The sequence below is a fragment of the Lampris incognitus genome, chromosome 17 (assembly GCF_029633865.1).
Source record: "Lampris incognitus isolate fLamInc1 chromosome 17, fLamInc1.hap2, whole genome shotgun sequence".
Taxonomy (NCBI): Eukaryota; Metazoa; Chordata; class Actinopteri; order Lampriformes; family Lampridae; genus Lampris; species Lampris incognitus.
Window position 1 is genome coordinate 12,584,212 of NC_079227.1, and position 25,314 is coordinate 12,609,525.

General features: G+C 44.0%; 1 protein-coding gene across 1 annotated transcript; it reads right to left on the reverse strand.

Annotated features, from left to right (window-relative positions):
- Window positions 1-289: 289 nt before the first annotated feature.
- Window positions 290-19,366, reverse strand: LOC130127925 (troponin T, slow skeletal muscle-like). Its single transcript, XM_056297640.1, has 11 exons — window positions 19,341-19,366; window positions 19,082-19,170; window positions 13,212-13,230; window positions 12,421-12,481; window positions 11,194-11,310; window positions 10,815-10,892; window positions 10,066-10,179; window positions 7,359-7,468; window positions 4,398-4,488; window positions 1,929-1,969; window positions 290-356 (listed from the first exon to the last, which is right to left on the reverse strand). The coding sequence occupies exons 1-11, from the start codon at window positions 19,364-19,366 to the stop codon at window positions 311-313; spliced, it is 792 nt and encodes a 263-aa protein (XP_056153615.1). The 3' UTR covers window positions 290-310.
- Between the last annotated feature and the right edge of the window lie 5,948 nt (window positions 19,367-25,314).

Here is a 25,314-nt window from a genome sequence, read left to right on the forward strand (position 1 = left end):
CAGAGCTCTGCCCTGTGCTATTTTAACGACAGCTTGTTTAGAGTCCTGGTAATACATCATAATACAGCCCGGGCTATATATTATCAGATCTCATTACAGATGTAAAGTCATGACACCAAAGTATTCATTGTAATTCGATACACATTTTAATAACTATGTTTATAAAGTTACACAATGTTAGCAAATGGCACACAGCAAACACATACGCTTCAGTGAGCTCCAGGGATTAGCATTTGAAATATTGTTGAAACAAGTTTTCCCAAAAACCAAATAAACCCCCCCCCCAAGGTCTTGCATTTCCTTCATGTTTTCACTTCCAACGACCTCCGACCTTTCCCTTACCATGAACTTTTTTGCTACATGGAGAGAGAGAGAGAGAGAGAGAGAGAGAGAGAGAGAGAGAGAGAGAGAGAGAGAGAGAGAGAGAGAATGGAAAGGCTATGAATTGTCAAATTCAACATTTTTTGCTCTGTTTCTCAACACGTGTATCATGACACAAGTCACTGAACAGGGTTACCTGAACACGGACTGCACCTGAATGAATTATCCTGGACATACTATATGGACAAAAGTATTGGGACACACCTCTTAATCATTGAATTCAGGTGTTTCATTCAGACCCATTGCCACAGGTGTATAAAATCCAGCAGCTAGCCATGCAGTCTGCATTCATAAACATTTGTGAAAGAATGGGTCGTTCTGAAGAGCTCAGTGAATCCAAGCGTGGTTCTGTCATAGGATGCCACCTTTGCAACAAGTCAGTTCGTGAAATTTCTTCCCCGCTAGATATTCCACGGTCAACTCTAAGTGGTATTTGAAAAGTGGAAGCGTTTAGGAACAACAGCAATTCAGCCGAGAAGTGGCAGACCACATAAAGTGACACAGCGGGGTCAACGAGTGCTGAGGTGCATAGTGCGTAAAAGTCGCCAACGCTCTGTTGACTCAATAACTGCAGAGTTCCAAACTTCCTTTGGCATTAACATCAGCACAAAAACTGTGCACCACGAGCTTCATGGAAGGGGTTTCCATGGCCGAGCAGCTGCATGCAAGCCTTACATCACCAAGCACAACGCCAAGCGTCGGATGGAGTGGTGTAAAGCACGCTGCCACTGGACTCTGGAGCAGTGGAAACGTGTTCTGTGGAGTGACGAATCACGCTTCTCTGTCTGGCAGTCTGATGGATGAGTCTGGGTTTGGCGGATGCCAGGAGAACATTCCCTGCCTGACAGCATTGTGCCAACTGTACAGCTTGGTGAAGGAGGAATAATGGTATGGGGTTGTTTTTCAGGGGCTGGGCTAGGCTTAGTTCCAGTGATGGGATACCTTAAGGCTTCAGCATACCAAGACATTTTGAACAATTCTGTGCTTCCAACGTTGTGGGAACAGTTTGGGGAGGGCCCTTTTCTGTCCCAGCATGGCTGTGCCCCAGTGCACAAAGCAAGGTCCATTAAGACATGGTTGGGTGAGTTCAGTGTGGAAGAACTTGACTGGCCCACACTGAGCCCTGACCTCAACCCCATCGAACACCTTTGGGATGAACTAGAACGGAGATTGCAAGCCAGGTCTTCTCGTCCAAAATCACTGCCTGACCTCAGTAATGGTGTCCCATTACTTTTGTCCATATAGTGTAAGTAATGCCCATATACATAGGCCATGAGCCCTTCACCTCAAACCTACCAATGAATTTCTCCGTATTTTCTGCATTTAATTATCTGTCTTCAAACACCAAGAAAGAGAAAATAGTCACAGATTGTGCTTTCTGTTATTTTGGATTCTCTGCTACACATTCAGCTGCTGCAGCCTTGAGGAAGTACATGCAGTGCTGTGTGAGATTAACAGTCCTCTATACAGATGAAACAGACTGACTTCTGCTTTTTCAGCTGCGTGATTGTTGGTCACGGTAGAATTAAACATGCAAACGAACTCACAATTTCTGAGCATGTTGGATTCTGTTCAGGAGGACGTTGATCTACAAATGTAAATAAAAGAGAGTCAAATGTGACTGATAGAGCAAAACAGTTATTTTCAAAATTCTGGTCTTGTGCATGTCTTCTTCATTTTTTAGGGTCTGCTATAGTAGCCACAAGAATTTTTTATGAATTGCAAAAAAAAAAAGATTTTTTTTTTTATTGTCGCTAGTAAACAGCATTTCTATGTTAGGCCTACAAATAATACAATATAGTACATGCAATCTGACAAGATAATTTCATAATAGGGCAGCCCTATCACCTTCTCCCCTGAAAAATCAAATGGATTTAAGATTGATCAAGCTTCAGTTCTCTCATGCTGCACGCGCACACACACACACACACACACACACACACACACACACACACACACACACACACACACACACACACACACACACAAACACAAACACACTTTGTGGTGGGTTGAAGTGGAAAATCCAAGTGGTTTTGCATAGGGTTCAAGGACAGGACGTTGTAGTGCTGTAAAGCCCACTGAGGCAAATGTGTGATAATGGGCTATACAAATAAAACTGACTTGAAATAGCAAGTTGAAAGAGAACACGAGTCAACTAGTCTGTTTCTTAAAGACAGAGGAGCTAATATGCATGTAAATATTGTGTAAACACATACAGTGCATGCGGAAAGTATTCACACCCCTTCACTTTCCCCACATTTTGTTATGTTACAGCCTTATTCCAAAATGGATTAAATTCCTTTTTTTCTCATCAATCTACATACAATACCCCATAATGACAAAGCGAAAAGGGTTTTGTAGAAATTTTTGCAAATTTATTAAAAATAAAAAACTGAAATATTGCATGTACATAAGTATTCACACCCTTTACTCAGTACTTGGTTGAGGCACCCTTGGCAGCGATTACAGCCTCAAGTCTTCTTGGGTATGAAGCTACAAGCTTGGCACAGCTATATTTGGGATATTTCTCCCATTCTTCTCTGCAGATCCTCTCGAGCTCTGTAAGGTTAGATGGGGAGCGTCACTGCACAGCTATTTTCAGGTCTTTCCAGAGATGTTCAATGGGGTTCAAGTCTGGGCTCTGGCTGGGCCACTCAAGGACATTCACAGACTTGTCCCGAAGCCACTCCTTTGTTGTCTTGGCTGTGTGCTTAGGGTCGTTGTCGTGTTGAAAGGTAAACCTTCGCCCCAGTCTGAGGCCCTGAGCGCTCTGGAGCAGGTTTTCATCAAGGACCTCTCTGTACTTTGCTCCATTCATCTTTGCCTCAATCCTGACTAGTCTCCCAGTTCCTGCTGCTGAAGAACATCCCCACAGCATGATGCTGCCACCACCATGCTTCACTGTAGGGACGGTATTAGCAAGGTGGTGAGAGGTGCATGGTTTCTTCCAGACGTGACATTTGGCATTCAGGCCAGAGTTCAATCTTGGTTTCATCCGACCAGAGAATCTTGTTTCTCATGGTCTGAGAGTCCTTTAGGTGCTTTCTGGCAAACTCCAAGCAGGCTGTCATGTGCCTTTTACTGGGCAGAGGCTTTCGTCTGGCCACTCTACCATAAAGGCCTGATTGGTGGAGTGCTGCAGAGATGGTTGTCCTTCTGGAAGGTTCTCCCATCTCCACAGAGGAACGCTGGAGCTCTGTCAGAGTGACCATCGGGTTCTTGGTCACCTCCCTGACCAAGGCCCTTCTCCCCCGATTGCTCAGTTTGGCTGGGCGGCCAGCTCTAGGGAGAGTCCTGGTGGATCCAAACTTCTTCCATTTACGAATGATGGAGACCACTGTGCTCTTCGGGACCTTCAAAGCTGTAGAATTTTTTTGTACCCTTCCCCAGATCTGTGCCTCGATACAACCTGTCTCGGAGGTCCACAGACAATTCCTTTGACTCCATGGCTTGGTTTCTGCTCTGACATGCACTGTCAACAGTGGGACCTTATATAGACAGGTGTGTGCCTTTCCAAATCATGTCCAATCAATTGAATGTACTACAGGTGGACTCCAATCAAGATGTAAAAACATCTCAAGGAGGATCAGTGGATACAGGATGAACCTGAGCTCAATTTTGAGTGTCATAGCAAAGGGTGTGAATACTTATGTACATGCAATATTTCAGTTTTTTATTTTTAATAAATTTGCAAAAATTTCTACAAAACCTTTTTCACTTTGTCATTATGGGGTATTGTGTGTAGATTGATGAGAAAAAAAAGGAATTTAATCCATTGGAATAAGGCTGTAACATAACAAAATGTGGGGAAAGTGAAGGGGTGTGAATACTTTCCGAATGCACTGTATGTAAATACGTACATACATAACCACAAAGACAGGATCCTGGACTATGAATACTGTGAAAATTCATTTTGAAATATATGTTGATCAAAAAAAAATGCGCAAGTGTACATGAAATAATGGTTTGATACGAGGAGTTGGTGAATATGGTGCGGAGATTAAACCACCGACCTCATACTTCTGTCTCCTCATCTTCTCGGTCAGGTCAAACTTCTCTGACTCCAGCTGGTAAATCCACTCCCACATGTCCTGGGCTCTGGCTCTGCAACAACCGCACGACGTCAGCCATGACAGTCCACCCCCCTTCAACACTGACACGGCTTGTACGTTAGTGAACTCACACAGCACATCCACATGGTGCTTTCTAAGGCTCAGAGGCTAAGAAACCTGAACACGTTACACCAGTTCTCAAGTCTGCTCTGGCTTCAAGTGCGTCGTAGAATAGACTTTAAAATCCCGCTGCTCATCAACACATCTCACAATGGTTTCTCACCAAAATACATCTCTTTTTTTGGGGGAGGGATTCCCCCCCCCCTTTTCTCCCCAATCGTATCCGGCCAATCACCCTGCCCTCTGAGCCGTCCCAGTCGCTGCTCCACTCCCTCTGCCAAGCCGGGGAGGGCTGCAGACTACCACATGCCTCCTCCAATACATGTGGAGTCGCCAGCCGCTTCTTTTCACCTGACAGTGAGGAGTTTCACCAGGGGGACGTAGCCCGTGGGAGGATCACGCTATCCCCCCCCCCCCCCGAACAGGTGCCCCAATCAACCAGAGGAGGCGCTAGTGTAGCGACCAGGTCACATACCCACATCCGGCTTCTCACCCGCAGACACAGCCAACTGTGTCTGTAGGGACACCCGACCAAGCCGGACGTAACATGGGGATTCGAACAGGCGATCCCCATTGTGGCAAGGCAACAGAATACACCCAAAATACATCTCTGACTTGCTTTTAGAATATGAACCCTTCCAACCTGTCAGGTCACCTGGGGATGGTCTGCTAACCATCCCGAGTTAAAACAAGATGTTAAAGCAGTATGTAGTCATACTACACATAGCAGGGACAACATTTTAGAAAATCTAAGACTCGGCCCAACTCTGACCGCTTCTAAAGCCAGGCTAATAACTTCCATGTTCTTCATTGTTGTTAACTAAATTTTCAGCCCTCTTAGAATTGCCCTTTGACCCTTATTAATGTTATGCCACGTTATTGCTCTACCTGATTTCTTTTTATTCATCTTATACTGTATTTCTTATGTAATGCCTTTTTATGCCTTATGTAGAGAATTTTGAATTGGCTTCATTTGCACACATGCAGTTGCGCACACACACACACACACACACACACACACACACACACACACACACACACACACACACACACAAACTTAACTTCTATTGCTGTCTTACAATCTGTTTCGGGGGTTTACATTTGCTTTCAAACTACCTTTAAACTCGTTGCACTTTGACTTGTATTTTGAATTAAGAATGAATTCTCAGTCAAATTAATCAGGGCTTCCAGTGATGTCTACTCATTTGAAGAGTACACATAAACTGAAAAATATACACCGATCAGCCAAAACGTGAAAAACCACCTGCCTAATATGGTGAAGGTCCCCCTTGCGCCTCCAAAACAGCTCTGACCCATCGAGGCATGGACTCCACAAGACCTCTGAAGGTGTCCTCTGGTATCTGGCACCAAGACATTAGCAGCAGATCCTTTAAGTCCTGTAAGCTACGAGGTGGAGCCTCGATGGATTGAACTTGTTTTTCCAGCACATCCCACGGATGTTCAAGTAGCTTGAGATCTGGAGAATTTGGAGGCCAAGGCAACACGTTGAACTCTTTGTCATGTTCCTCAAACCATTCCTGAACAGTTTTTGCAGTGTGGCAGGGAGCATTATCCTGCTGAAAGAGGCCACTGCCATCAGGGAATACCGTTGTCATGAAGGGGTGGACCTGGTCTGCAACAATGTTTAGGTAGGTGGTTCATGTCAAAGTAACATCCACATGAATGCCAGCACCCAAGGTTTTCCAGCAGAACAGAGCATCACACTGCCTCCACCGGCTTGCCTTCTTCCCATTATGCATCTTGGTGCCATTGCTTCCCCAGGTAAACAACGCACACACACCTGGCTGTCCACATGACGTAAAAGAAAATGTGATTCATCAGACCAGGCCACCTTCTTCCATTGCTCCATGGTCCAGTTCTGATGCTCACGTGCCCATTGTAGGTGCTTTCAGTGGTGGACAGGGGCCATCGTGGGTACTCTGACCGGTCTGTGGCTACACAGCCCCATACACAGCAAGCTGTGATGCACTGTGTGTTCTGACACCTGTCTATCATAGCCAGCATTAACTCTCAGCAATTTGCGCTACAGTAGCTCTTCTGTGGGATCAGACCAGACGGGCTAGCCTTCACTCCCCACATGGATCAATGAGCCTTGGGCGCCCATGACCCTGTCGCCGGTTCACCAGTTGTCCTTCATTGGACCACTTTTGTCAGGTACTGACCAATTCATACTGGGAACACCCCACAAGACCTGCTGCTTTAGAAATGCTCTGACCCATTCGACTATCCATCACAATTTGGCCCTTGTCAAAGTTGCTCAGATCCTTATGCTTGCCCATTTTCCCTACTACCAACACATCAATTTCAGAATGACTGTTCACTTGCTGCCTAATATATCCCACCTCTTGACAGGTGCCATTGTCATGGGATAATCAATGTTATTCATTTGTCAGTGGTTTTAATGTTTTGGCCGATTGGTGTAAATCTGAATAACATTAGTCTTTTAGAGCAACTGCTATGACAGCGACAGCACTGATAAAAGTTACCCCCCCACACCCCCCGTCATCCTATAGTACAGTGGTTCTCAATCAAGTCCTCAGATGTCACTGGTCCTGCCGGTTTTCTGTTCTTCCAAGTAGTTGATTATATTCACTTGTTATTTCAGGCCTAAAACCTCCCTGATTGGAGGCAGTACTTGTGGTATCTGAGGACCTGGTTGAGAACCACGGCTAGGGTGAAATCCAAGCTCCATGGATGTTTTCCTGCCATGTTCACAAGTTGCCTAATCTTCTCGTCTTAGCGACAGACAAACGCTTCTGATGACTTAAAAGTTTTCCTGACCTCAGGCCATCCTCTCGCAGGTTGTCGATTGCCAGCGGTTTACGTCTCTCTGCCAGAGTCTTCTTCTTTATCTCCCTCCCTGTTTGTTTCTTCCCTCTCCGCTGCTCAGCCTGCAAGACAAACCAACCAAATGCACCTCATCGCCTAGACCCATGATACAGCCAGTCCTTATTGTATAGCACCTATTTTTGATATGCTAAATAAAAATGTTTATAGTAGGGAAAAATATATAAAAAATACCAGGATGTGTTCTGTTTTCACTAAAAAAAATAAAAATAAAAAATAATATGAGCAAACTGGACTGTTATACAGTGCCTGTATAACAGAAGACCGCGGCGGCTTCAATTTGCACCCGAAGAGAAAATCCTCGTATTACTTCCAACATCCAGCTCCAAATTACTCACCGAGTAGCACGGGCCCTTTGAGGTTCCATGACGAGTGGGGGATGTGGACTATGAGGTTGTTCATAATGACAGGGGAGGTGCAACACAGATCTACCATCTCAACCTCCTAAATTCTTGTAGAGAGGTGGTCCCAGTTTCTCTTGCCACGGTGGTATCAGAGAGAGATGAGTTGGGGCTGGAGGTCCCAAAATCGAACGATCCTGCCTCCCTCCACTGTGGAAACCATCTTTCACCCCGCCAGAAAGCAGAGGTTGCCGCATCGAAACAGCGCTTTGCTGGTGTGTTCTCCCCCTGCCAAGACGCACAAACCTCACACAGCACTGCAAAAGGACATCACCGGGCGCGACAGTATGCTCACGTCTGTGCCGACTGCCTGAATACAAAAAGAAAACTGTTCAGGCAGGAGTCAAGGCCATGCTGGAAATGGGAGTAATAGAGGAGTCTAGCGGTGACTGATGTAGCCCCATTGTCCCTGTGTGCAAGTCTGATGGATCTATACGGTTCTGTGCATACTAACGCAAGGTGAATGATATGTCAAAGTTTGACGCATATCCAATGCCGCAAGTCAACGAACTTCTGAACCGGCTCTGCTCTGCTCGCTTTTTTACATAACTGGATTTTAACAAGGGCTACTGGCAGATTCCCTTGTCCCCAGAGTCTAAGGAAAGAAAAAAAATGGCTTTCTCTGTGCCGGACAGTATGTACCAGTTTGTGACACTTCCATTCATTCAGGCTGTTCGGTGCTCCAGCCATATTTCAGTGCCTTGTGGACTGGGTGCTGAGGCCACATGCTGTGTATGCTGCAGCCTACTTGGATGACGTGATCACCCACAGTAGCAGCTGGGACCAGCATATGTGGCAGTGCTTGATCTTTGAGGCAGGCAGGGCTCACGGCCAACCCAATACGGTATCTAGGGCACCATTTAGGTGGTGGGCTGGTGCACCCCCAGATAGAGGAAACTGCAGTGATTGCGGCCAGCCCAAAGTCTGAGACAAAAAAGCAGGTGGGGTATGCCTGGGACTGACTGGTTATTATAGATAGCTCATCCCTGCCTTTGTGGAGCTGTCCAGTTCCCTGACTGACCTCACCTGAAAGGCTACCTCAGATCCAGTCCAGTGGACAGAGCAGTGCCAGGTGGTGTTTGAGAAGGTTCAAACAGGCCCTCTATGGGGAGCCAATGCTCCAAATTCCTAACTTCTCTCTCCTGTTTGTCTTGCAAACCGACATGTCAGATAGAGGGATGGGGGCCGTTTTGTCCCAGGAGGTGGAGGGGGTCGATCACCTGGTGCTGTAAATAAGCTGCAAGCTGGCGGAGGGGGAGCAAAGTTACAGCACCGTATAAAAGGAATGCCTGGCCATCTCGATCGGCGCCCTTTGCTTCTACCTCCTGGGGCACTCATTCACCCTCTGTTCGGACCATGCCCCACTCCAGTGGCTCCATCACATGGAGGATGCCAATATGTGCATCACCCGTTGGTATCTGGCCTTACAGCCTTTTAAGTTGAAGGTGGTCCATAGGCTGGGGATGCAGATGGTCATAGCGGATTTCCTCTCTTGCTCTTCATGGGGATGATTAGCTGTCAGCCAGCTGTAGCTCCGGCCTAATGCGGGCGGTGGGGGTATGTGGTAGTGGGTTGTGGTTTAGCCTCGGCTGCAGGTGGAGAGAGAGGGGGCATGGGTCGCGGGAGAGTGGACACACGATAGCGAGGCTGATTAGTCATCGGCCTCAAGTGTGATAACTAACAAACTGCCAGTGAATCAGGGTCCTGGACAGACACTGACTGATACGGACGGTCACAGACAGAATGCAGAACCAATGCCGCTTTGAAGCTTTGAAGGAAGAAAGCGAGGCAGCGGCTCCTCCAGCACCAGAGCACACCGGCACATGCAGAATGGGAGGAAAGTAGACAGTCTCTCTATTAAATAGAAACGCCTTTGTTAAACCACCTAACCTGTGTCCGTCCCACCACCCTGAACACCCCCCCTACTGGCAACAGTCTTGCCACACTCTTCATGAAGACAAAGACCTGCGAGATGACAAGGATGTTCTATAATTAGAGAGAAGGTCTGGTCGAATGTTGGGACTGAACAACAATATTTTGTATACATTAACATTAATTTATAAAATTTCCAAACTTTTCACAATCTAAAACTTTCCACATTTTCAGGCCTGTCAGACCTGTTATCAAGGGTAACACCAACACCCTTTACGATGAAGCATAATTTCTTCTAATGAAAGCACGCTTTTGAAAAATTCAGATTTTAATTGAATTCCTACAAGTTTATGACTGTTAATTCTGACCTTGGCCAGAAACCCTCCGAAATGAGCCCCCATGTTGGAGAGCACTTTCTTCTTCTTGGCTTCATCTTCTGCTCTCTTTTTGGCCTCCTCGTCCTCCTTCCTCTGCCGTTCCTCCTGAAGAGAGAGAGAGAGAAATGTAATTTTCTTAAACCTCAACACAGAATTTTCTGTTCTCTGAAAAGTTACACAACACACTGCGTCAACACTGAACAAATTCAATTAAAATCGACCCCATATTCAGGTAAGTTTGATTCGACCACGGTGACTTCAACATTGTTGTCATGCATGTTTACAGTAACACATGTGATATCATCAATCAGAGCTAAACAATATACTACTTCAAATCTAATATCACAATATACACGTGTGCAGTAGTCATATTGCAAAGGATGCAGTGAAAGGCAAATTGGGCCAAACTCTTTATTACTTGATAGAAATTGAAATCTAGCAAGGTCCGCTTTTTCACGACTAAACTTGAAGAAAAATATTCTTACAATTTAATATAATTTAGTCTGATTTCATGACTTCTAGGACAACTGCCTTGTTTCCTTCTCTGAAGTCATCCTAACCCTAATGCTAGAGGGATAAATTCTTTGCAAATGAAGCTTTGAAAGTTAAAAGCTGCCTAGCTATATCCGGTGAAATTATGTAACTCTTTTTTATTCTTTAATATTGTAATTAAAAAAAAAACCTAAATTTTGATTTTATTTTTCGATGTCGCTCAGTCCTTGTGTTAGTAAAACATTTACCGCAATCCTTGTCTGTCGGTCTCGCTCTTTCTCGGCCCTCACGCGCTGCTGCTCGGCCCGCTCCGCCCGCCGGCTCTCCTGGACCGGTCAACAGGAAGATCCAGTTATCATTTATACACACCTGTTAATTACCCAGCATGCTTCACTCCACTCAGTATGAACTCACAACCCTCTCATGAAATAATCAACTACCAAAGAATTCATGATTTGAAAACTCATGGAGTAGGTGTTGTCTTAAACACACCAGCAACAGAACACATCGATAAAAGACATCTTTGTCTGAATGTAAATCTTCAAGATTCTAGCTTGAAGCAACGTGTTGGACAGATGTGAAGATAGGAGAGAGCGATATTGGAGGAGAGAGACAGGTAGGATTTACAATCCTGTCCTTCAGTCCGATCAGCTCCTCTTCCTCCTTCTTCCTCTGGTCAAAGTGAACGTCGATGAGAGTCTGAAGCTCCAGCAGGTCTTTCTCCATCCTCTTTCTGTGGATGTCCTGATGTACAGATGACAGACAGCGAGTTTTATTGGTGTTAATATGCTCCAATCTTGTCTTTTGTAGATTTGCAATTTTGTTTTCTTTAGTTTTGCTGTTTTGCAAATCAGTCTATCTGCTAGTATACATTTTAATCATCTAAAATTCTTATTTACCATGTTTTGCTCTTATAATGGTTGCTTTGTACATACCATTAATGATGTCATTTCATAAATCTTAAAAAAAAAATCATCCACACTCTTACCGCCTAACATGCGCCCCCCCCCCCTTTCTCTCCAATTGTACTTGGCCAATTATCCCACTCTTCCAAGCCGTCCCGGTCGCTGCTCCACCCCCTCTGCTGAGCCGGGGAGGGCTGCAGACTACCACATGTTTCCTCCGATACATGTGGAGTTGCCAGCCACTTCTTTTCACCTGACAGTGAGGCGTTTCGCCAGGGGGACGTAGTGCTTGGGAGGATCATGCTATTCTCCCCAGTTCCCCCCCGAACAGGCGCCTTGACCGACCAGAGGAGGCACTAGTGCGGCAACCAGGACACATACTCACATCCGGCTTCCCACCCACAGACACGGCCAATTGTGTCTGTAGGGACGACCGACCAAGGCAGGGATTCAAACTGGTGATACCCGTGTTGGTAGGTAACGGAATAGACCGCTACGCAACCCGGCTGCCCCCGCTTAATGTAATGACCATGGATGACTAGACTCGCTAGCCCTTGGCTAACAGCGCTTAATGTTTTACTCATGTTCCATTGTTTTGATGTTTGCTGGTATAGCTGCCTGTTTATATGCTATTACTTCTCTTTTAAACCCCTGACTTAACACGTGCTACGTTATCTTTTAATGTCCCCTCAGCACTATTCATATTTATATTCTGTATCGTCCAGGTTACATCTTGTTTTCTGCAGCAGAAGCGATCCAGTTTCCCCGTGAAGGTTAATTAAAGTTCATCTAATCTATTTCATCTCTAGTTTCATGAGCCAGATGAATCTGGTGGATGAGCTGTCACGAGAGATCGATTCCTGAAGTGTGAGGCCAAATCCTTTCCAGATGCCCTGGTAGGTAACTTTTTTACTATCCATCAATTCAAAAGCGTGTTTGGGAAACTTACATCAAAGTCTACCCGCTCACCCTCAGGGATTTTAGGGGCAGCGAGCTGGGACACCATTGGCCTGGGGAAAAAAAAAAAAAAAAGCATTACACAATGGGACGTACAATCATTAGAGTCTTAACAGATCACGTCAGCACTACTAGGATGTCGATTTTTCTGCATTTCAATCGGTTCTGCAATCTTACAATTCGGCCTTTATTGTGGGAAGGTAATTGTGAAATCCAGTTTCCAAAATAATGACTGACGAAGAGATCGACCAATCAGTGCTTAGCAAATGTCTCTACTTCTTCCAACACCAAGTTATGACATCCTACTAAGAGTAAATGAGATCAGCTTTAATGTGATGTACATACGACAGATTATTCTAGATTGATTAAAAAAAAAAAGACATGGCAAAAAGCAAAGGACATTATGAAAACATATTGTGGAAATGGTAAAAAAAGATTCATGTTGTCCTGAGTGATAGGAGAACATACTTTTTATTCCTTTCCTAAATATATAAACATGACCTTCATAAGTGTCTTCTATGAATTGATCCTTATGGAAGACCTGGCTTTCTACTTAATAATAGAAACTCACCAGGAACATCTGCTCAAATTTTGGTCTACGGTCAGTTTAACCTGTTTACAGTGTTGCTGTGACACTGAAGTTTCAATTAATCCATAATCGTCGCTTATCTTGTAAGTTTGTAGGACATAGCAAGAGAAACTAAGGGAAGCAGGACTTGGAAACACTTTTAAAGCAAGTTAGTTCTTAGATATTGTCAAAAGTATTGAAGTGTTCATACATACTTGTATTTGGGTCGCTCCTCTATTCACCAACCAGAAAAATAACCAAGAAAATGAATTAATGACCAAAGAGAGGGTGAACAGTCGACTCTCACATTATCAGTGAGCTCAAACTCAGACACAACATTCAAGTCACACATAAAAATGTTCACTGGGGTCAAATGTTCATTGAAGGCTCCTTCCTTTAAACGCAACTAAGGGATTTGCTAATAACTCTGCTCAACTGTGACTTTGGACCTCTAAAATGTTGTCATCATTTCAGGGCCTTCAGATGAAATCCAGATCCATTTATTTTTTGCCTCTGGAGAAAATGAAGAGGGCTTCTGGATCCTTTTTGGAAATCATTCTGTGTTTGAAATATATTGAGTTGGTAGAAATGACAAATTTACAATTACATTAAAATTTACAATTTCAATTAGCAGACCCTTTTATCCAAAGTGATGTATATCTGAGAGCTAATGCAACACAAGCAAGGATCTAGTCAGGGGGCAACAATGCAAGTACATACAAAAAAAAACAAGGTTCAAGTCCGATAGGACATGGGTGTCAACAGGCAGTGCACAAAGGCAATGCATAGAGTGCATAGAAGCGCTTTAAAAAAAAAAACATCAGGTGTGGAGGTGCTCGAGAAAGAGCTGGGTCTTTAGCTTCTTCTTAAAGATGGAAAGGGACTCAGCAGATCTAATGGAGTTTGGTAACTCGTTCCACCACAGAAGAGAAGAGTCTTGGCTAGTGACTTAGGGCCCCATTGTGGCAGAAGTGCCAGGCACCTTTCATTGGCAGAGCGTAGTGAGCAGCACTGAGTGTAGCCCTGAATGAGGGAGTTCAGGTAGGTGAGAGCCGCTTTAGTTGATGTTTTATGAGCAAGCATTATGGTTTTGAATTCGATGCAGGCAGCAACTGGGAGCCAGTGGAGGAATATGAACACCGGGGTGACGTGTTGTTTTGGGTTGGTTGAAGACCAGACACGCCGTCGCGTTCTGGATCATTTGCAGAGGTTCAAAAGTGCATGCAGGGAGACCTGCCAGTAAGGAGTTGCAGTAGTCAATGTGTGATATAACAAGAGCCTGTACCAGGAGTTGTGCTGCATGCTCAGACAGGTAGGGTCTAATTTTCCTGATGTTGTACCAGCAAATTGGCATGAACGGGCAATCGAGGCCACGTGAACCTTAACTGTTAGTTGGTCATCAATCATGAAACCCAGGTTTCAGAGAGACTTTATGGGCATGAGTTGGGTTGATCCGAGCTGGATATTGATCTGTTGTTGTTGTAAGGATGGACTGGCTGGGATGACAAAGAGTTCCGTCTTAGGTAGGTTAAGCTGAAGGTGGCATTCTTTCCTCCATGCAGAGATATTAGCAAAGCATGACAATATCCATGCCGAGACTGTGAGGTCATCTGGTGGGAATGATAGGAAGAAGCTGGGTATTGTCAGCATAGCAATAGTATGAGAAACCATGGAAGCGGATGATTGCACCAAGTGAGGTGGTGTATATTGAGATGGAGAAGGGGACCGAGCACTGACCCTTGAGCTACCCCTGTGGATAAGCCATGTGGTTTGGGCACTTCTTTCCGCCAAGATACTCTAAAGGATCTCCCCGAGAGGTAGGACATGAACCAGGGGAGGGCAGATCCTGAGGTACCAAGCTCAGTGAGCGTGGAGAGGAGGATTTGGTGGTTAACCATGTCAAAGGCAGCTGACAGATATAGCAGCAATAAAGCTGAGGACAGACCAGCAGCTGTAGCCAAACACAGTGATTCTATTAACAACAGGAGTGCAGTCTCAGTGGAGTGACCCCGCTTAAAGCCAGACTGATCCAGATCATACAGATTGCTCTCAGAAAGGAATTCTGAGACTTGGTTAAAGATATGTGCTCAAAAGTTTTTGAAAGAAAGGGTAGGAGTGAAACCAGTCTGTAGTTTTCAACCTGGGCTGGGTTGAGTGTACGTTTTTTGAGCAGTGGAGTGACCTGAGCTTGCTTAAATGCGGTAGAGAACACACCCATTGTAAACAAGGAGTTGACGATGTGTGTGACTGCGGGGTTAAGTGCAGAGGAAATGGTCTGTATGGATGGTATCGGGTCCAGCGGACAGGTAATGGAATGAGAGTCCAGCAGAAGCTCAGAGACTTCCTCCCCAGTCAGGGGGGAGAAGGAAGTGAGTGAGACACTGTTAGCTGGCAGCAGCAGACAGAGTTGGTCAGGCTCAGAGAACTGGTTACTGATGGCAGAAACCTTATCAGTAAAGTACGAGGAGAACATGTCAGGAGTGAGCAGAGTGGATGTCGGAAGGGGAGGTGGATGGAGGTGTGAGTTAAAAGCAAAAAACATTTTTCGAGCATCAGTGGCGCCGCAGAGCTTGTTCTGATAGCAAGTGGTCTTAGCTGATTTTTAGCTGGAGGAGAATGATGCTCGGAGACGCTGATAATCATTGAGGTCAGTGGACGCTGGTTTTACGCCATTTTCTCTCTGCCGCTCTGAGCCCCACCCTTTGCTCTTTGATTACCTCAGTGAGCCATGGACTAAGGAAGGGGGGCATTACGAGCAGGTTTGGATGCTAGAGGACAGAGATTTTTAAGAGAGGAGGCTAGTGAGGAACAGAGTGTGTCTGTAACCTCATTGACAGGGAGTGAAGAGAATTCAATATGAGGAGGCATGAAAACCAAGACCTCATTGGAAAGCTGGGTCAGTGTAAGGGACCGGACGTTTTGGTGGAAGGAGACCCTTTGTGGAGGAACATAAGGATATTCCAGTAAGGAGGCCGTAAATTGAATAAAGAAGTAGTCTGACAGATGTAGGAGGGGTGACAGTCAGATTTGCTGTGGAGCAGTTCCGAGTCAAAATCAGATGAAGAGTATTGCCTGCTTTTGTGTGTGGGAGGGGTGGGGACTTGTCTGAGGTCAAAGGAGGACAGAAGAGACAAGAAGTCAGTCGTTTGGGTTTTTTCAGTAAGGATATTCATGTCTCCAAAGACAATCAGTGGTGTGTCATCATCAGGAATGGCTGAGAGTAACACGTCTAGTTCGACTATAAAGTTCTCCAGTTGACACCCTGGTGGGTGGTATATGAAAACCACAAATAGCTTAATAGGAGCAGTAACCATAATTGCATGGTATTCATAGGATGTGTTGTTGCTTAGCGGAGAAAGCTCAGTGAATTTCCAGTGTTTGGAAATGAGGAAACCCATACTGCTTCTACGCCCAACAGAACGGTGTATGTGTGAGAAAGCAGAGTCAACAGAGAGTGCAGCCGGTGTGACAGTGTTTTCTGGACATATCCAGGTTTTGGTCAGGGTTAGTACCTGAATGTCTGACAGATTAGCAAGTGCTTGGATAAATTCTGTCTTATTTACAGCTGATTGGCAATTTCATGAGCTAAAAGTAAAATATGAGGAGGATATCACATATTTTAACATGTTAGTGAATTTTTAAGAATTATTTTGCCAACGACCATGGTGAGGATGTTAAGTCACCAGGCTGGTGACATCAGGGGTAAATACAGCTCATGTTACGCTAACAAATTCTAGTGATTTATTGATGCAGTTTCAAAACCAATTAAAATCCATCTCAGGCAATTTTGAAATGCACAAGGAAGCAATCCCCTAAAGCGAAATGAGTCAAACTTGAGTTGGCCATAATCAAAGGCTATTATTATTACTATTTTACACCTCTATGTATTTTTATATTAGACTGAAAACATGCTGCTTCTTGAATCCCTTATTTGGGCATTAAAACTACGTCACCCCTCAGAGATGGATTGTATATATATATATATATATAGTATATATAGGGAGCATTTTTCCCCCAGAAACCGTCAATGGTGTTGATAAAAGTGCTCAACAAACGAGGAGCGGAATATTAAGATATATGTGAGAATTTTTTTTTTAATACATAGCAGTACAAGCTTGTTTCGTGTGTCGCGTCCTCATCAGCCGCACCCACTCAATGCAGCCAAACGCCACCATCTGCAACTGCTGTGCTAAGGCATCATGCCCTCTTGAAGGAAAATGCCAGACATTTACCAGCCATCAGTGATAAGAGAAGACAACTGCAAAGTGGACACTTACATTGGACTAATAGAGGGCCCTTTTAAAATTAGGTTTAATGCCCATATGAGTAGCTTCAGGAATGAGAATTCAAGAAATGCAACGGCCTTAGGATGCCACATTTGGTCATTGGTGGACAAGAATATTAGTTACTCTATTGCATGGAAAATCCTTACTAACAGCAATGCATATTCAATCAACAGCAAAAGATGCAACCTGTGCTTAGCAGAGAAATATTTTATTATTTGCAAGCCTGATATGTCTACTTTGAACAGTAGAAATGAATTGGCCACCAGTTGTAGACACAAAAAAAAAATCTGCTTTGCAATTATAAATAAGCCATTGTCTTTATTACCCCCCCTCCCCCCATTGGATGATATACATGTGATGACCGTTATTGGATGTTGTATTTTTATGTTTTGCCTGTCTGCTCTTTTGGCTGTGCCTCAGACCCACTCCACCACATGATATACGTAAAGTACCCCATTGGATGTTATTTTATTCTGTTATATTTTAAAAGTATGCTATTTCAACAGTGCCCCAACCCTTTAAGCCCTTACTTTTTTCAAAAAGAGCCCCAGTCCCTCTCTCATTGGTTGTAATGTTTCTGATGTCACTTTTCAAATGTTTCCTATCCTCCCATTGGTTGCTGTGCACCGTAGCTAGGGGCGTGGTGTGAGGCAACATAGCGTTTATTCGCTGGGTTTTTTTTCTTTGTTGTTTAGCTAACTTGGCAGCTGATGAGTGCGTGACGCACAGAACAGGCCTGTACTGCTATGCATTAAAATCTTTTTTCCTGTATCTGTGTTGATATATATTACTATATATATATGGTTAGGGGTTAGGGTTAGGGTTAGGGTAGACCAGAAAGCTCTGCAGCGGATCGTCAAGGCGGCCCAGCATATCACCGGTACCCAGCTCCCAGCCATAAAAGACATTTATCACAAACACTGCCTTCGAAGGGGTCTGAGCATCAGCAGAGATCCCACCCACCCCAACCATGGACTGTTCTCCCCCCTGCGCTCTGGGAGGCGCTACAGGAGCCTCAGAGCCCGCACTACCAGGCTCAAAAACAGCTTCTTTCCACAAGCTGTTGCCCACCTGAACCTGGCTACCCACTGAATGTCTGTAGATATTTTTAAATATTTTGTACTCCAGCTCTCTTTTAACTTATTTTTAGCTTTGGTCTTCATGTGTGTATATCTTATATTGTGTTTGCTGTGTTTGTCTGTGTCTGTCTTGCACTGATTGGTGAAGCCACAGCCCTCATTTAATTTTTAACATGTGCCTGCAAATTGTTTTTAATGACAATAAAATTGAATTGAATATATATATATATATATGTGTGTGTGTGTGTGTGTGTGTGTGTGTCTGTATGTATATATATGTATGTGTATATATACATGTATATATACATATATATACATACACACACACACATACACACACACACACACACACACACATATATATATATATATATATATATGTGTGTGTGTGTGTGTGTCTGTATGTATATATATGTATGTGTGTATATATACATGTATATATACATATATATACATACACACACACACACACACACACACACACACACATACACACACACACATATATATATATATACTATATAAAGCATTTTGCAATCTTTTGGGGTTCTCCTCATGGGAAAATAGGATGATCCGGTTCCGACATCGTGTACCAAAAAAGGAAGCCAGTTGGATGACGTGGGCTGGACCTTCATATCTGATTGACGTTGTTTATCTATCAAGTAGCCATCAAACCAGTGAAATTCCAACATTTCAGGAAACAATCAAAAAAGGTCTCACCTCCTTCTCCCTGGTACTCCTCTTCCTCTGCAGAAAAAAGTGAGTGACAGAAAGACCAAACAAGATGAAAGTGTGGAGAGGCATAACAACTTAAGAAAAACAGTAATATCAACATTCTTACCCTCATGATGTCCCCTGAAGAAAGAAGAAATTACAGAATAAACAACATGTACAGTAAACAAACATAAATACTCTTTGTCTGTTTGTGATTCATCATCTTAGAGCAGAAACATCTGACTGACGAGACCAGGTCACTTACTCGCGCTCTTCCTCCACGTCAGACATGGCGACTCTAGAAAGACATACGATGAAGAGGAATATTAGAGACACTAATAATTCAAATGCAAGTCCGCGTTAAAAGAATATTTTGCCATTCTCATCCTTTGTTACAGCATTCTTGTATTTTATGCTAACGATTATGCAAAACAAAGTCCATTTCATTCGTTGGGTGAATCCCCCCCCTTTTCTCTCCAGTTGTACCCCTCTGATTACCCCACTCTTCCGAGCCGTCCCGGTTGCTGCTCCACCCCCTCTGTCGATCCGGGGAGGGCTGCAGACTACCACATGCCTCCTCCAATACATGTGGAGGCACCAGCTGCTTCTTTTCACCTGACAGTGAGGCGTTTTGCCAGGGGGATGTAGCACATATGAGGATCACGCTATTCCCCCCAGTCCCCCCCCCAAATAGGCCCCCCAGCCAGAGGAGGCGCTAGTGCAGTGACCAGGACACACACCTACATCCAGCTTCCTACCCGCAGACACGGCTACGCTACCCAGACGCCTCGTTGGGTGAACTTGCACACTTAGAACGTAGTATGAAATTATTGAGTAGAATATCTGGGAATATTTTCTGGATTGATAAGAATGGCGCCATCTTGAATCTCTATTCTTAGACACGCATGTATAGTGATGTTTATGTTAAGTTTTAGTTGAAGGAATGGGGTTCAGAGAAAAAAAGCCATTTGTAGCTAAAGAGACAGGAATAGACGGGGTGAGAGACACGGGACTGGGCCAGGATCCAGTAACCAAAGTTGAGAAATGACTATCAGCAAAAAGAATCCTCCATCTTTAATCCCTCCATGCTGTGTTTCGCTCACCAACCAGAGCTCGGCCAGCACGCTGCCTATTAACGCCAGCCAAGTCAATTATGGCTTTCTGATCTGCTGGGATTCCCGATGAACTCCAGGGATATACTGAATGAATAGAGTCTCAATGCGCTTAATGCCCATGGATATCATCAATGTACCATTCCTCAACAACCAGGGTTATATTCACATTCACCCTTTACACACACACACACACACACACACACACACACACACACACACACACACACACACACACACGTTCTTCATACCTGTGAGGGCCCTCATTGAGTACATACCTTCCCTAGCCCTTTACCTTATCCTTAACCTAATCCTAATCCTGACCCATCATAAATCTAAAATAAACCCTCAAAAAAAGTGAGAAAATGTCCTTCATCTTCTGGTTTACAAAACTCAAATTGGTCCTCACAAATGTAGCTCAACAAGAACACACACACACACACACACACACACACACACACACACACACACACACTTGTGCTCTCTTAAACTATGTACGCGTAATAATTGTCTGTTTTTCCTCTCGTGTGTTTGTGTGTTTTGTGTTTGACTGATAACAAAAAATGTTATCTATTAAAGATTATAACTCTATGATTGTTATTGCTTTGTTATTGTTTTCATTGTATTTTTGCTTGCCCCAGTTTAACTTTACTGCATTTTCTGATCTTACTTTATTCTATGCACAACACTTAGTAAAGTGGTTTCTGAAGGGTTCAAGTCAAATAAAATTGTCCTTCTGTCTGTCTCTCTGTCTGTCTGTAAGTAAATCTCCAGTAATAGAATGAAGATGAATGAGGGACAGGGACCCAGAGGGCCCACGGGGGATTACTGGCTAAACAGAGAAAACATTTTGTCCAAAACGTCCTCCTGGAGGCCTGCGGCTGGACAACCTCCACCAGACTAACAGTCTTCGAGTGCATTAATGTGGCAGATCAAGGCCTGAAGCCGTCTGAGGCTTTTCAAATCCCTCGGCGGTCGACTTTTAGCCTTGACCTCAGCGCGCCAGCATGCGGCTCTGAACAAACACACTACACCAGCACCCGAGACAGATGAGGGATTTGAGACAGGAATTCTCTCCAAACTAACAGAGATAGACAGACAGAAAGAGAGACAGACAAAGAGACAGGAAGACAGAAAGAAAGAGACAGAAAGAAAGAAAGAAAGAAAGAAAGAAAGAAAGAAAGAAAGAAAGAAAGAAAGAAAGAGACAGACAGAAAGAAAAAGAGACAAAAAGACAGAAAGATGAGACAAAGAAAAAACAGAGACAAAGACAGAAAGACAAAGAAAAAGAGAGACCAATAGAAAGAGACAGAAAGACAGAAAGAGACAGAAAGAGAAAGAAACAGAGACAGAAAGACAAAGAGAATTAGACAGAAAGACAAAGAAACAGAAAGACAGAGACAAAAGAGACATGAAGACAGAAAGAAAAAGAAAGACAGTAAGACAGAGACAGATAGACAGAAAGAAAAAGATAGAAAGAGACAGAAAGAGAAAGAAACAGAGACAGAAAGACAAAGAGAATGAGACAGAAAGACAAAGAAAAAAGAGAGACAGACAGATAGAAAAGAGAGACAGTAAGACAGAAAGAGGGGCAGAAAGCCAGAAACAAAGAGACAAAGAAAAGGAGAGACAGACAGAACTCAGAAAGAAAAAGAGAGACAGAAAGAGAAACAGGCAGAACCACTCACAACCACTATAAGATCCCCAAAATTATATGCTATTAAGTAATTGTATTAAACTGTACAACATTTATTGCACTCTACTGTATGGCAATAAAAAAAAACTGACTGCTTCAGTAGGCAAAAATATGGAGCCTGCTTATGTGATGACACCTATGTATTTAATATGTGATGTAATGTGTATTTAATATGTGATGTAATGTGAATTTAATGTGTGATGTAAGGTTTGAATCTTCTTTTCTTCATGCCAATAAAGCTATTCGAATTTGAATTTGACAGGCAGAAAGAAAGAGACAGTAAGACAGGAAGAGACAAACGGGCAGATCGACAAGCAGAGACAGAAAGACAGACATACATAGAGAGACAGACACAGAAACTGACAGGCACACAGACAAACAGAGAGATGGACAGACAAATAGGCAGTGTGACAGACAAAAAAGAAGAAAGACAAAAAGACACAAAGAAAGAGGCAGACAGACAGACAGATAAACAGACAGACAGGCTTTAGGGCAGACGTGTGACCGTTCCATCAAAAGGTAATTATTGTTTATCATAAAATAAACTTTACTGCTTTTTCTATCACTTTTTAACGCTTCTTCTAACGTCTGCTGTTGATTGTTCTTGGATTTAGTTTCGTTAAACTAAAGTTGTAAACAGAGGACCGCCGTCTGTCCACCGCTCTCTGAGAGGACGCCATGTGGAGATGGGAAGTAGTCGTGTTTTTGCTTTCTTTCACCGCTTTGAGTCTGACTGCCACCGAACGGCCAACTTCCCCCAGCAGAACAAACTTGATCTGACCTCCGACCCTATTCGTTCATCCTGTCACACTCTTTTGACGAGCTTTGTGAGTCCGTCGCTCATACCGCCTTCTGGTGAATGTTCAGCAACTCGCTGCGGCTGACGACACGACTGAAAAAGAAACGGGTTTTGTCATCCGTATTCACAGACACGAGCTTTTAGGAACTGATATGAACCATCGTTTCATATTTCAAAATAAAAACCATTTTATTTTGAAATAGGAAACCATCATATTTCAAAATAAAAGCCTCTCTTTCCACTCGGCATTGTAAATATTTTCATTTCAAACAGACCTTTTGCAGGCTAGGGGCATGTGTGACTCCTGTTGATCACATGCTATCAGTTATAAATCCACTAAACCAGATAATAGTGTTCAGACGTGAGGCACAATATACAATACACTGCATATTTCACAACACATCGGACACCGTTTTCATGTTATTGCACCAGGGCAGTGGTTATCGACCACGTGTCTACATTTAGGCTCACTTCCAGTTCACATCATCACGCCCTGTGACCTTTACCCTCTAACCTCACCACCAGCCCGGTTTACAACAAGGTCAACGGGGTGGATTAAAGACAGCTCAGATGAGGGACAGTTTGGGTTAGAGATCCAAACTCTAGTCCGCTCCTGCAATGCAAAGGTGACACAACACACAGCCACAAGCAGCAACCAAATACACGATTTTACCCCCCAGGAAGACGGAGAAACGAAGACAGTCTAAGAATAGTGACACGGGGTCACGGGACACAGTGAAAGGTAATCTACTGGTCTGACAGAGGTAGAGGAGTACAACATACCTGCAAGAATGACCTCAGAAGAAGAGAAGGGAGGTCTGTGGTGAGGACAAGCAGAGAACAGACCGAGGTTTATATATGGGGTCCTAGGAGGAGACTAGAACAGAGTGTGTGTGTGTGTGTACGGGGGTAGGGGAGGATTACTGGCAGCTTTTGGGCGAGCGATCTGATGCCCTACATGCAGGGTTAATGAGCGCAGGCGAGCAGCGACATCGCAGCTGAAATGGGAAACAGAGCGACAGGTGGAAGGATCGCAAAAGGACGCGAGGAGAGGAGGAAGAAGAGAGCAAACATGGAGGCAGACATGTTTTCAGCAACAAGGGGCTTTTTTCTTGGTTTTTTCTCTTTGTCTACTACCCCCCCCCCCCATGTCTGCCTGGTTCTTCTGGGTTCCATCAGACATGAAGTCTCCAGACTCACTCTTGGCTCTCAAGCTCAAAAAGAGGACAATAACTTCACAAACAAGGAGCATAAAGAGCATTAAATGATAAATGGTCAGGTGACTTTGGCTTCTGTCAGTGGCGTATGGGAGAATAATCTGAATACCCGCAAATGGAATCAACCAGGTGATTTCATATGTCAAGTAAAACTGTTTGCAGAATTTACTTTTTGAATAAAGTGTGACTGTGTGGATTAGCCTCGTGTCAGACGGACAGACAGGCAAGCAGACAGAGACAGATAGACAGGTAAACATGCAGGCAGACAGACAGACAGACGGGCAAACAAGCAGACAGGCAGATAGACAGATAGGCAAACAGACAGACAGGTAGACAGACAGGCAGACAGACAAGACAGATAGACAGGCAACATATAGGCAGGCAGACAGACAGGCAAACAGATGGAGAGAGAAGACAGAGAGACAGACAAGGAGAAAGACGAACACAGAAAGGCGGTGTAGAGCAACCTGCACGTAGTTAGACGATCAGAAAAACAAAGACAAACAAACAGTAATCAGCTCATAGTCCGTGTAATGCTGATGGCTTCATTGTTCTGGGGTTAAAGATTTAAATAGTTGAATCTGTGGTGCTGCAGTTTGTCTCTGCGAGGCCCATGCTGGATGGAAAATGGATTAAAGGATTGGTCCAGATAGACTGTCAAACAGACAGATGGACAAACTGACAGGAAGAAAGACAGAAGTGACCTCAGAATACGATGACTTTTGTAGAGGCCAGTTATACTCCAATATTTGACTTATAAATGCATGTGTATGTTGGCAGGCGACTGTATGGTGTAGTATGTACCTACACTAACAGTCCATGTACAGTCTCCAACCAGCCCGCCATGTTTTGATGCGCGAGACCAACCACATCAACTTTAGCCTCACAGTAACACCCGTCCCACACAGTTCTCCACCAAACTAGCGGTACTTTTACTCTCGACAGGTCCAGTAGTCATGTATTTTCGAGGTGGGCATTTATGGTTCACACATCTCCGATGAGATAGCATGCCAATAACATAGATATGCAAATATACACACAAACAAACGACACGTCCCCCATTGTTGTCATCACCCACCAAGTTTTTTAGGTGATGACGACGTGATCCAATTACGTTTATTCTCACCACAACAAGATGACATATCCTTTCTTGTATGAATTTTGTAGAGATTTGGAGTGGTACTGCAGTGTTACAGATTTATAAGGTGAGTTGGTTGTTTCTCTGCTGTGATTTTTTTAGAGCAAAATAAAGAAACAAAAAAACAAAATCAAGTTTTACTGGTAGGAAACATGCGGGTATCAGGAACACGCATGATGAGAACATGGTACAGATGTGGAGCGCTCTGACAACCAACAAACTAAACAGCCAAACTTAGAATACACAGAAACTCAACTGAAGAATTAACAACAGCTTT